We start from the raw sequence: 12,759 nt of genomic DNA, 5'->3' as shown, positions 1-12,759 counted from the left end.
AGTATTGTTGAACTGCGAGCATTGAAGAGTGGGTGGCGCGTAGTACTAGCCTATAAGGAGTCTGCCAACGCAGTTGCGCAGGCGTTATGCGCTAACGTTAGATCTGTTGAGGCAAAAGTGAAACAACCATCTTTCTATGGAACAGCACGCAACGTTCCCACAGATAAGAGCGATGTGGAACTCTGCGAGATTATTCCGAATTGTTCGAGAGCTTTGCACTTGGGTAATTCTAGGTTGTTCAAACTTCAGTTCTCTTCCAAAGTGGACCTTGGAAACGCCATTAAATCGCCCCCAGTGAGTCATTACGAACGCATCCCAATTTCTGAATGTCTGCTTTTTCCAATGAGATGTTTCAATTGTTAAGTATTTCGTCACGCGGCCAAATTCTACTAAAACGAGGCCAAGCGTTCAAGATGTGAGGATAACCACAGTACCACCAAGGACAACCCTTGCAGCAAACCGAGTAAAGGCGCACTCTTGTGGTTCAGACAAAAATCCATACTATAGTATCTGCTGTCTAGAAGTGCAAGATTTACATGCAGTGAAGAAATGAATCGCGAATTAAGTTTGATTACTTGGAACATTAATGGAAGTGTAATCAACAAACTGCCATTCCTCGAAAACATAATTCGCAGTCATAAAGTTGTATGTCTCCAGGAACATTTCCTGACAAAAGAAGAAACTGAACTGTTAAATATTGTATTCAATCGATCTTTTTGCTGTTGGTGCGAAATCGAGTGGTAGAGGCCGTCCCTCAGGCGGTATGGCAATCCTTGCTTCAAAGTCTTTACGCGCGACAGTTTTCCAAGTATCCGATAATTTTCTTGCGATCAAGATTGAACGGACAATAATCTTCTCAGTTTATGTGCCTATAGACTACAAATCATCTAGATCAGATGCCAGGTTCCATAGTGCTTGCTGGAAATTAGCAAACGCTATTGCCAATTGTCGCACCCAAGATTTGTCATACATTGTTGCAGGAGATATGAACTGTGATTTGATGAATTCAGAAAGACCTAGATCCCAAGTACCCTTAACTGCACGCTCTGATCTAAACATAATGGAAAATGATTTCGATTCACGTATATGCATAACTGTGGAGCAAATTCATCTCTTGATTTAATAATGTATTCACATCAACCAGTTCCTCTTTGCCAGTCACATGTGGATACATCTATCAGCGCATCTGACCACTTACCAGTTGTTAATGTTTTCCCATCTAATACATCTTTGAAATCCCACCCTGATCTGCCCAGTGGAAGTAAATGGCATCAGAAAGTTATGTGGGATAAAATTAATACCCCCTTGTATCAGAAGATATATGACGGTATTTTAGCAAGAATTCGCTTCCCTTACAATCTACTTCATAAATCTTCTTCAGTTGCAGCAAGTAATAAACAAGTACTTATCATTATATATACTGTAGCGAAATAGTTCATGCCCTGCAGTGTGCGGAAAAGGCCGCAGTACCAATTTGTCGTGTTTGGATTTGCTCGGAAATACCTCACTGGTCTGATAGTTCGGATTTTGTAGATGCTTGTGTGGACGCTAAATTCTGGTTACGCATGCGGGTACATAACGGCCGACCAAGGCATGGTATAGTGAGCTCCATCCGATTATATACTAAGCAAAGATTCGCAAAAACGCTTGCTACACATCGTGCTCTGATTATTGAATATGATTAATTAAAAAATCTTTTTCCACAAAATAAGTTTTTCAAAAAAAAGTAAAGAACTCCATTAAACAAAAAATGAGTGAAATTAAAATCAAATAATCTACCAAGTGTGAAACTACCACAAATCAGCATTGATAAATAAATGAAACCCAAGACAATCAGAAATTATAATAAATAACCGAGTCAAACTCAAAACGAGCAGAAATTAACATAAGTTGGGCGCAAAACCCCTATGCATTCCCAAGGCCAGAACAAAGTTTACACTTTACTGAAAAAATATAAATGTTTTTACTTTTATAACTTTAATAAATCAAATAATATTAACATTTTGATTACTAAATGTCAGTATATGTATATTAAACTGACAATGCACATTCATTTGTATTTTTTCAGTAAAGTGTAATTTTTGTTCTGGCCTTGGGAAGGTATGGGGGGTTTGCGCCCAACTTATGTTAATTTCTGCTCGTTTTGAGTTTGACTCGATTATTTATTATAATTTCTGTTCGTTTTGGGTTTCATTTATTTATCAATGCTGATTTGTGGTAGTTTCATTCTAGGTAGATTATTTTATTTCATTTTTGCTCATTTTTTGATTAATGGAGTTCTTTACTTTTCTTTGAAAAATTTATTTTGTGGAAAAAGTTTTTTAATTAATTTCTGCTCGTTTTATATTGACATAATCTTTTCAGGAGAAAAGAAAAAAATACTTTAAATCTTTTCGTTTTTAAGACTTTATAGTTTGGCCTGCTATTTGTAAGCTGGAGAAAAATTTTCAGCAACTTTTAACAACATACACTCTTTTAAATATCTAGACACAAATAATACTGTTTAACTTAGTTTCATACCTCCTCTAGTTTTACTTGAAATGGAAAACTTGATACTATTTGCAAAAAAATCTATTTACTTTCTTTGATAGCTTGGATACACTTACGCTATTTTGATTTGGTTAAGTTTTAAGAGCAGAAGTAGCCCCAAAAGTTTGAACATAATACCCTAAGTCGTTCTTGGGATACTGCTGAGATGCCTTATTGGGAATTAGCATTATCACAGTGCATTTTGACTAAAATCTTAAGGCAGCATTTAGTTTTTAAACATAATGAGCAATTGGGAGGGTGGGAGTGGAAGGGGGATTAGTTGCCCTCCAATCACTTTCGACTATTAAAAAGGGCACGAGGCCTTTCGATTTCCAATCAAATGAGCCCTTTTGAAAACAACAAGGCTTTCTATAAACACCTTATATGCTCCCAGGGCATAAATTACAACCCTTACCCTAAGGTCTGTTAGGGTGGTTGTCATCCTCTAAGACCAAATTTCCAGAACTTTCAACTAAGTTAAACAACATGCCTATCTGAACATTTTGACTGGATGTGTTTGGGGAAATGGTGGGCGTGAGAGGCGCGGCAGTCACTCTCCAATCCCTTTAAACTATTAAAAGAGGCCCTAACCCTTTCAATTTCCAATCAAATGAGCCGTTTTGAAGTTTCTACGACAAAACTTTCAATAAAAATCTTATGTGCCCCCAGGGCATAACTTACAACCCTTGCCTTCAGTGATGGGGGGTGTCATTCTCAAAGACCTAATTTCCAGAACTTTCTACTACCTTGAAAAAAATGGCTTTCTTAAAAATTTTGATTGGATGTGTTTGGAGAAATGGTGGGCGTGAGAGGGGGGTTAATTATCCTCCCATCACTTTCAACTATTACAAAGGGTACAAGCCCTCTCAATTTCGAACTGAATGAGCCCCTTTTGAAGTTTTACGACAACTCTATCTATAAAAACCTTATATTCCCCCAGGGTAGAACCTACCACCTTTGCCCTTGGAACTCTGGGGGGTTTATCATCCTTAAATACATAATTTTCAGATCTTTCAACTACGTTGAACAAAATGGCTATCTCTAAACTTTGATTGAACGTTTTCGGGGAAATGGTGGGCGTAAGAGGGGGTTAATTCCTTTCCACTCACTTTCGACTATTAAAAAGATGAATTTCCATTTCCAATCATTTGAGCCTTTTTTGAAATTTCTATAACAATTTTCTATATAAACTTTATATGTCCCCAGTGTATAACTTACAATCCTTGCACTGAGGGCTCTGAGGGGGTTATCATCTTAAAAGACCTAATTTAAAGAACTTTCAAGTGCGTTGAAAAAAACGGATTTGATTTTGATCTAAAAATTTTGATTGGATGTGTTTGGGAAAAGGGTGGGCGTGAGAGGGGGGTTAGTCGCTTTCCAATCACTTTCAACTATTAAAAAAGGCACTAGCCCATTCAATTTCCAATAGAATGAGCCCTTTTGGAGTTTCTACGCTTTCAATAAAAACCTTATATTCTCCCAGGGTAGAACTTACCACCTTTGCCCTTGGAACTCTGGGGGGTTTATCATCCTTAAATACATAATTTTCAGATCTTTCAACTACGTTGAACAAAATGGCTATCTCTAAACTTTGATTGAACGTTTTCGGGGAAATGGTGGGCGTAAGAGGGGGTTAATTCCTCTCCACTCACTTTCGACTATTAAAAAGAGGAATTTCCATTTCCAATCATTTGAGCCTTTTTTGAAATTTCTATAACAATTTTCTATATAAACTTTATATGTCCCCAGTGCATAACTTACAATCCTTGCACTGAGGGCTCTGAGGGGGTTATCATCTTAAAAGACCTAATTTAAAGAACTTTCAAGTGCGTTGAAAAAAAACGGATTTGATTTTGATCTAAAAATTTTGATTGGAAGTGTTTGGGAAAAGGGTGGGCGTGAGAGGGGGGTTAGTCGCTTTCCAATCACTTTCAACTATTAAAAAAGGCACTAGCCCATTCAATTTCCAATAGAATGAGCCATTTTGTTCAGTGTAGTTGATTTCCATATAGAAAATATATTTTTGAGGAGGTCACTCCCCAACAACCCTCAGGGTAAGTGTTTTAAGTTATGCCCTGGGGGCATATAAGAGTGATGTTGCACAATGTATTATTTATTATTATTATTATTAATTTATTAATTTATACCCCACACAGCCCTCAGGACAAGGGTTGTAAATTATGCCCTGGGGCATATAAGGTTTTATAGAACGCGTTGTCTTAGAAACATCAAATTGGGCTCATTCGATTGGAAATTGAAATGGCTAGTACCCTTGTTAATAGTCGAAAGTGATTGGAAAGCAACTAACACCCCTTCTACGCCCACCATTTATCCCAAACACATCCAATAAAGATTTTGAGATAGCCATTTTGTTCCACGCAGTTCAAAGTTCAGGAAATTATACCTTTGAGCAGGACACTCCCCCCACAGTCTTCAGGACAAGGGCTATAACTTATGCCCTTGGGGCATATAAAATTTTATTGAAATCTTAGCTGTAGAAACTTGAAAAAGGGCTCATTCGATTGGAAATTCAAAGGGCTCATTCGATTTGATGGCAACTAACCCCCCTCTCACGCCCATCTTTTCTCCAAATACATCCAATCAATATCTTAGATAGCCATTTTGTTCAACGTAGTTGAAAGTTTTGGAAATTAGGTCTTTAAGGATGACAACCCCTCCCCCCCTCACAGCCCTCAGGGCACGGGTTGTCAGTTATGCCCTGGGGGCATATACGGGTTTTGTTGAAAGCGTAGAAACTCCAAAAGGGCCACCATTTCCCGAAATAAATCCAATAAAAATTTTGAGATAGCCATTTTGTTCAGTGTAGTTGATTTCCATATAGAAAATATATTTTTGAGGAGGTCACTCCCCAACAACCCTCAGGGTAAGTGTTTTAAGTTATGCCCTGGGGGCATATAAGAGTGATGTTGCACAATGTATTATTTATTATTATTATTATTAATTTATATACCCCCAGGGCATAACTTACAACCCTTTCCCTGAGGGTTGTGGGGGGGGGAGGGGTTGTCACCCTCAAAGACCTAATTTCCAAAACTTTCAACTGCGTTGAATAAAATGCCTATCTAAAATATTGATTGGATGTGTTTGGAGAAAAGATGGGCGTGAGAGGGGGGTTAGTTGCCCTCAAATCACTTTTGACTATTAAAAAGGGCACTAACCCTTTGAATTTCCAATCGAATGAGCCCTTTGAATTTCCAATCGAATGAATTTCCTATCTCAAAATTTTTATTGGATTTATTTCGGGAAATGGTGGCATGGATGTGGTGTTAGTTGCCTTCCAATCACTTTTGACTATTAAAAAGGGCACAAGCCACTCCAATTTCCAATCGAATGAGCCCTTTTCAAAGTAACTACAACAACTTCTTCGATACGAAGTGCCCTGGTCTAAAGGAAAAAATAATAAATAATCCATTGTGCCAACATCGTTGTTATATGTCCCCGGGGCATAACTTAAAATCCTAGCCCTGAGGGCTTTGGGGGAGAGATCTCCTCAAAAACATATTTTCTATTTGGGCATCAACTACGCTGAACAAAATGGCTATCTCAAAATTTTGATGGGTTGTGTTTGGGAGAATGATGGGTGTGTGGGAGGGGGGCTAGTTGCCCTCCAACAACTTTCGACTATTAAAAAGGACACTAGCCACTCCAATTTCCAATCAAATGAGCCCTTTTCGAAGTTTCTATGACAACTCCTTTGATACAAAGTGCCCTGGTCTAAGACCAAGAAAAAAAAATAAACAAATAATACATTGTGCCGACATTGTTCTTTACTTAGGCAGCGCTATTGTGCTGCCTATGATGTGAATAAAACTGAAACACTGAAAGGATATATACATCAAGATAGGAGGTTAAATTCTAGTTTAGCTACTTTTGCTATCTTGGAAAGGGGTTAGGGTAGGAAAATGAAACTTTTGGTATTGAATCCAGGGCCAAAAATATACTCTGGGAAGGTATTTCTAAGCTCCCATGTTAAGCCTCTTCTGATTTCTAATTCTTAGAAATTTGTCACTTGATTTATACCTATTACAATTTGGAAAAAACAACATTATACCTTAATTACCCATCATCAGTTTCTTTTTCTCTGGTTTTAGCTCTGAGAATACAATAACTGTTATTTGAGTAGAATCATAAGCCACATCAATGGTTTTTTTCCAAACTTAAGAAACAGTACCAATGATTTGACAGTGCAATTTTTGAACCCCTGTCAAAATTTTCCTTCAAAATGAAATAACTCTGCTTAGCCGTGACTTGGAGCATCATCTCTTGAAGCCGTTTTTGTATTCCAACAATAGGAAACGTTCACACAATATCCAGTACACCCAGACAAAAAAAGAACAATTAATTCAGTCAGAATCCTGTTTTCAACAAAAAAGGAGCTCCTTACAATTTTTCATGTATGTAATGTTCAAACTGCTGTTACTTGCTTATTTATTGCAAAAAAAAAAATTGGGATTAGCTTCAATGCATCAAGATATATCTGATTTTATCTGAATTCTAGCCAAATTAGCTTTTTCATGATAAAATTAAATTAGAATTGCAATAAATTTTACATTGTCAAAACTAGGTTCCAAGTGTCAAAAATTCTTGTTTAATGTAGTGGAATACCAGGTGCACTAAATGTTCCTTCATTCAAATTCAAACGTAAATAATGGCTTCTGTGAATTGTTTATATCTTTTGCGAATATCTTGTAGTAACTTTGTCAAAACTTTTAACAGACAGCAAAAGGCCCTTTCGAAATATAGGTGACTCTGTAAAAACTTCACTGAACATCTAAAACAAATGAGAAAAAATTGGTGTTGAAATTCCAGGGTCCACTGACAAAAATATAGCTGTTGAATTTATGGGTACCCACTACTGCCAAAAATTGCAGAGGTTCACATGGAAGTCATTTTTCCCTTTCCTTAGCACTTATCATTTAAAGTAAAAAAAACTCAAATTTCAAAAATCGTATTTTCTAGGGGGGGGGGGTGAAAACTTAGAACCATGTCACAGAAATATCATAAGTGACCCCCCCCCCCAGAAAAAAAAATCCTAAGCTATTTTTTGGATGAAACTAAGAATCTGCATATGAAAATAAAATCCATTAAATCAAATATAATGACAATAAACTTCTTAGATTTCTTGAAATCCACTTCTGTTTTCCTAGACCCTATCCCTTCCAAAATGCTAGTGAAACAATTTTGTTATACTAAATACTATTTGTATTTAATAATGTATATTAAAATTTTTTAAAACAATTTTGGTATACCAAATAGAATAAAATATTTAGGATTTGTTTTATCGGAAAATGGAAGTTTAAAGAGTCATGTTGATGAACTAATTAATAGAGGCAAAGTGGCCATGTCTGCAATTTTTAGAAATCCGACGATAATGGGAGTTAAAAACCTAAAAATGCACAAAAGAATATTTATTACAAAAATTTTACCAGTATTAGAGTATGGAGCTGAGATTTGGGGCGGAGAAGCGGCACAGAAGTTTGAGTCCCTCCAGCTCCAGTATTATAAAAGACTATTTGGATTACATCAGACAACTCATTCACAGGTTCTGAAAGGTGATATGGGCCTGTTTTCGTTAAAACTACGTAGGTCTATTTTGATGCTTAGATTTTGGTTGAAGATTATTAGGTGCAATGAAGACAGACTAGTAAGTGCTGCTTATTATCAGATGTTGAGCTATGATTCGAAAAGGTCGTGGCCATCCCAAATTAGGTCATTACTAGAAAGTGTGGGAATGGCTTACTTATGGAATGACGGTCTTGGTTCCCATGATCTACCAACAAATTTAGTAAGCCAGGTACGATTTATCTTAGAGGGTCAAGAAATTCAGTATTGGCAAGGGCTGGTTTTAAATTCTGCTACATTGAATCATTATAACCAGGTTAAACCTAGTTTTGGAGAGGAAATTTATTTTAAATTCAATTTACCGGCTATGATTTTATGTTGATGGATTCAGCTTAGGGCGAATTGCCTTCCAATCCAGAGTAGACAAATGGTGTTCGACAGGGGGATAGTACATCCTGATGGTCGGTATGTGTGTCCTCTTTGTAGGGATGAGGACGAAGATTTGGACCATTTTCTCCGAAAGTGCCCGGTGCTCTCTGATTTAAGGGAAAATTACTTACATGGGATTGATTTGCTGCTTCCAAATATCTTACAAAGTAGTAATCCAACCACAATATTTCGTTTTGGTGCGTACATAGATAAGGTATTAAAAAGAAGGAAATGTTTTTACAATTAATTATTATTAATTATATGGAATTAAAGTTATTTTTTTTTTTTTTTTGGTATTTTACCAGAAGGTATTTTTTGGTATGTATTCATGTTAATTTGTGTTTGTAATTTTCTCTGTTGTAATTTTTCTATTTTCATATTTTTTGTTTGTATATGGCTCTTGGGCTTTTTGAAATACACGATCAATACTACATACTTGAAACAATTTTGTTAGTTTTATAACTTCTATTTTTTGCATAGTGGTTTATACATTAAATAAAGTTGAAGAAAAACAAAGAAACAAGAATATACATGTCAAATACACCAGTTTCTGCCCACATGTATTCCCCAAGTATTTCAACACATGTCAAATACACCAGGTTCCACCAACAGGTATTCCCCGAGTATTCCAACATGTGTCCAATTGGGTTCCGACTTGCGTCGAAAACAGGTAACTTTTTTGTTGTGTTGAATTTGTAGGTGAAAGTGCTCTAATTTTTGAAAATTGGAGTTTTGTACCCTTCTCAGATAAAACTTCAAACTTCTCATTAAACAGTTAGAATTCTAGATGTTTTTTCTATATACTGAAACCCTTTTCAAACCAAAAGTCTTTAAATTCAGACTTCTGGAGTATTAAAACTGGTTTTTTACAAAAACTGTGGAATCATTGGTACCTTTACCCTAGCTTAGATTTTTAGCTATTCATTGACATATACAATTCTTCTCAATTCCTATTTGATAACAAGATGCAAGGGTTTGAGTTCAACATAATTTAGCTCAATTGGATACTGGTTTTTTACCCTATTATCTTTGGAAACAGTCTAAAAAGGAATTGAGTTGCATGTTCACCTAACTCATACCTCAGTAATAGAAATATCTACAATTAAGCAACATAAAAATATCTCTCTGAGACACTGCATCTAAAGCTTTCATCTGTTGCTCCAATTTGCAGTAGTATGGTAAAAAAACAGTATTCAATTGAGCAAAATTAAGTAAAACTAAAACCCTCACACCTTGTTATCAAAGAGGAATTGAAAATAAATGTATATATTAAAGAATAGCTAAAAATCTAAGCTATGCATCAATGTGGTTATTATTAATAGGCCTATTATTTAAGATCAAACACTTGAAATTATTAGTTTATTGACTTTCCTACAAGGACCTTTTTTTGGAAATACCAATTATTGTATTTAGATGTAGCCTATGTATCCTTTCAGTGTTTCAGTTTTATCCACATATTAACAGAAAGCTGATTTTCTTCTGATTCTAAAAATGTAATTTATATTGCTAGATATTTATTCTATAAACACAAATATTAAATATAATTTTTTCTTTTCAGTTGCTAGTCAAAAGAGACACCACATTTTAAATTTATGCTCACAAATTATTGGTGAAATTTCACAAAGATGGTGGGGGTCTTGAAACTAGCCTACTTTCACATTGCATTATCCGGTAAATTTGCAGGGCACAATAATTTAGCTAGGATGAAAGTGAAAATGTCATTTGATGCCATTTTTTATGTTCTTTCATAACAGAATAATTGCTTCTGTGGCAAACTGCATCTTCAGCCCTTAAAGGGGCCCCAAAGGTAATTCATTTTGTAACCACACAAAGAAGTTATGAACACTAGTTAAGTTATTGAAAAGTGGTTAAAAAAATTTCACTAGTTTATAAATAAGTTGATCTAGCATAATGTATTCTAAAAATACTTATTTATAACAATTCAAACCTTATTTATTAGGCAACTCAATTCAAACCATTTTCTGCCTGTTTCAAGTTTTTCAAATGCCATTGACCAAAATAGTGCTGAATTTTGTAATTCAAAACTTTACTGTTGACAATTCAGGGTATATATTTGCACATTAGGGGGGGGGGCGTTGTAAAAATCAAGGTAAATTTTTACCAAATCATATTATTGACTTACAAATAAAGTGAATATACCCCTTGATACCTTTTTTATGCTCTTTCCAAATATAGGCTAATAATCATTTTTGTCAGAAATGAATTTAACCCCCACCCCTATATATATACCAATTCAGGGTATATATTTGCACATTAGGGGGTGGGGTTAATTTTATTTCTGATGTAAATGAGAGGTAAGTTTAAACTTTGGTAAAGTTCTACAAAATCATATTAGGCTATTGAGTTAGGACTAAAGTGAATACACCATTTGATGCCTTTTTTTTTATGCTGGTTACAAATATAATAAGCATTTCTATTGGAAATGAATTACAGCCCCCCCCCCCTCATATATGCCAATTCAGGATTATGCTAGGCCTAGGTTAGGTATAGCCTATATAGGGGGGGGGGGCTGAAATTCAATACCCAAAGAAAATCTTAATATATTTGTAATAAGCAAAAAAAAAGGCATCAAATGGTGTGTTCACTTTAGTCCTAACTCAATAATATGATTTTGTAGAACTTTACCCCACCCCCCTAAGCTAATAGGCAAATATATACCCTGAATTGGTATATAGGGGTGGGAAAAAATTCATTTCCAACAAAAATGATTATTATATTTGGAAAGAGCATAAAAAAGGCATCAATTGGTATATTCACTTTATTCATAACTCAATAATAGGATTTGGTAAAAATTTACCAAATTTGCAGTAGGCTAGGCCTAGGCTATATAATTTTGCTAGGATGAAAGTAAAAACATCATTTGAATCTTTTTTTATGCTCTTTCATAATTCATATAAAATAACCTTTGGGCCCCTTTAAGGGCTCAAGATGCAATTTGCAACAGAAGCAATTATTGGATTATGAAAGAGCATAAAAAAGGCATCAAATGACATTTTCACTTTCATCCTAGCTAAATTATTGTTCCACCTGCAAATCTACCCATCATCCTGTAGTAAAATAGGGGTGGGCCAAAAACCCATTGCTATTTTTCCAGAATGCTAAAGAAAAGTGATCTTTCCCATAAAGAGGTCTTTTACCCAAGGTCTACAACTAAAAAGGAAGAAACAGAAAAAAAATTCAGGCAACTTTACCATCACAATCTGTTAAAACATAATCTATTGAAGCAACAAAAGCTCTGAGTTCCTCCTTAGAGAGGGTTTTCAATGAACGGGCCAAAGACATTTGTTTTAATTTTAAATTTACTGCCTGGAAACGATCCATGTTCATCCATGGTACCACATTCGTTTTCTATCCAAAAAATTTTATTTGCTAGTAGGAATTCCCTTTATTCCCCGAAATTCCCTTTTCATTGAACGGAACCTTGGCCTGAGATATGCACATAAAGCAATTAAACAATGTGCAAAACCATATGGAGAGGTCAGATACACCCTCATTGCAATTGAACATTTTTTTTCAATTTGATAAGCTTGTAGTTGCTGCTCTTCTTGGATTCATTTAAATCGTATTCAGTTGATCATCACATCCAGACCTGAGTGCTTAAAACTGAATTTATCAAACTGTTTTGTTAAACAGGAAATTATGGTAAATAATGCTACTTTTTCACATTGCTATACATTTTCTTCACTCAAATTCACGTCCTAAAATGCCCGATTTGCTGCATTATGGAATTATACCTTAATTTATTCCACAAGTCAAGCTCGTAGCCACTAATTCTTAGTTCACAATAGTTTATTGCAACTGATTACCATTGATTCTCATCACTGAGAACCAATGAAATTAATCATTATGAAAGAAAATGGTAATCATTGACTATCAGTGACTAAATGAAAGCTATATTGAACGCAAAGTAAGTTGCTCATCTTACAAAACTTGCGTATAGTGCAGTCATAGACTTGACTAGGTTCCAAGTATTTCCACTCACAAGCTCCTTCAATTGAACCCACATGAAATAACCTCATCTGTTTTTTGCCTAGTTGTAGTCTTCTTTTTATAAAGCTTAGTCATGTGACTGCTTTCGAATTTAACTATGTTTATTGGCGTGAGCACGGTATAATTCTGGAATATGCGACGAAATCATGCATTCTTTTTTATTTTTGCCTCTTCGATTATCCTATCTAGCAAACAAATAATCTTAAA

At 35.3% G+C, this 12,759-nt stretch overlaps 1 protein-coding gene across 1 annotated transcript in view; it reads right to left on the bottom strand.

Moving 5' to 3' along the window:
• LOC148952018 (phosphoglycolate phosphatase-like) overlaps positions 1-11,870 on the bottom strand; it is a 42,377-nt gene extending 30,507 nt beyond the window's left edge. The window contains exon 1 of the mRNA XM_089088806.1: positions 11,754-11,870. Within this exon, the coding sequence (XP_088944932.1) occupies positions 11,754-11,844 (91 nt within the window). The 5' untranslated portion in view covers positions 11,845-11,870. The remainder of the gene's footprint in view (positions 1-11,753) is intronic.
• Between the last annotated feature and the right edge of the window lie 889 nt (positions 11,871-12,759).

This window comes from Artemia sp. Qi Xiang Cuo, chromosome 5 (assembly GCF_049724085.1).
Source record: "Artemia sp. Qi Xiang Cuo chromosome 5, ASM4972408v1, whole genome shotgun sequence".
Lineage (NCBI taxonomy): Eukaryota > Metazoa > Arthropoda > Branchiopoda > Anostraca > Artemiidae > Artemia > Artemia sp. Qi Xiang Cuo.
Note: the sequence above shows the minus strand (reverse complement) of the source record. Positions and strands in the feature narration are given on the sequence as shown.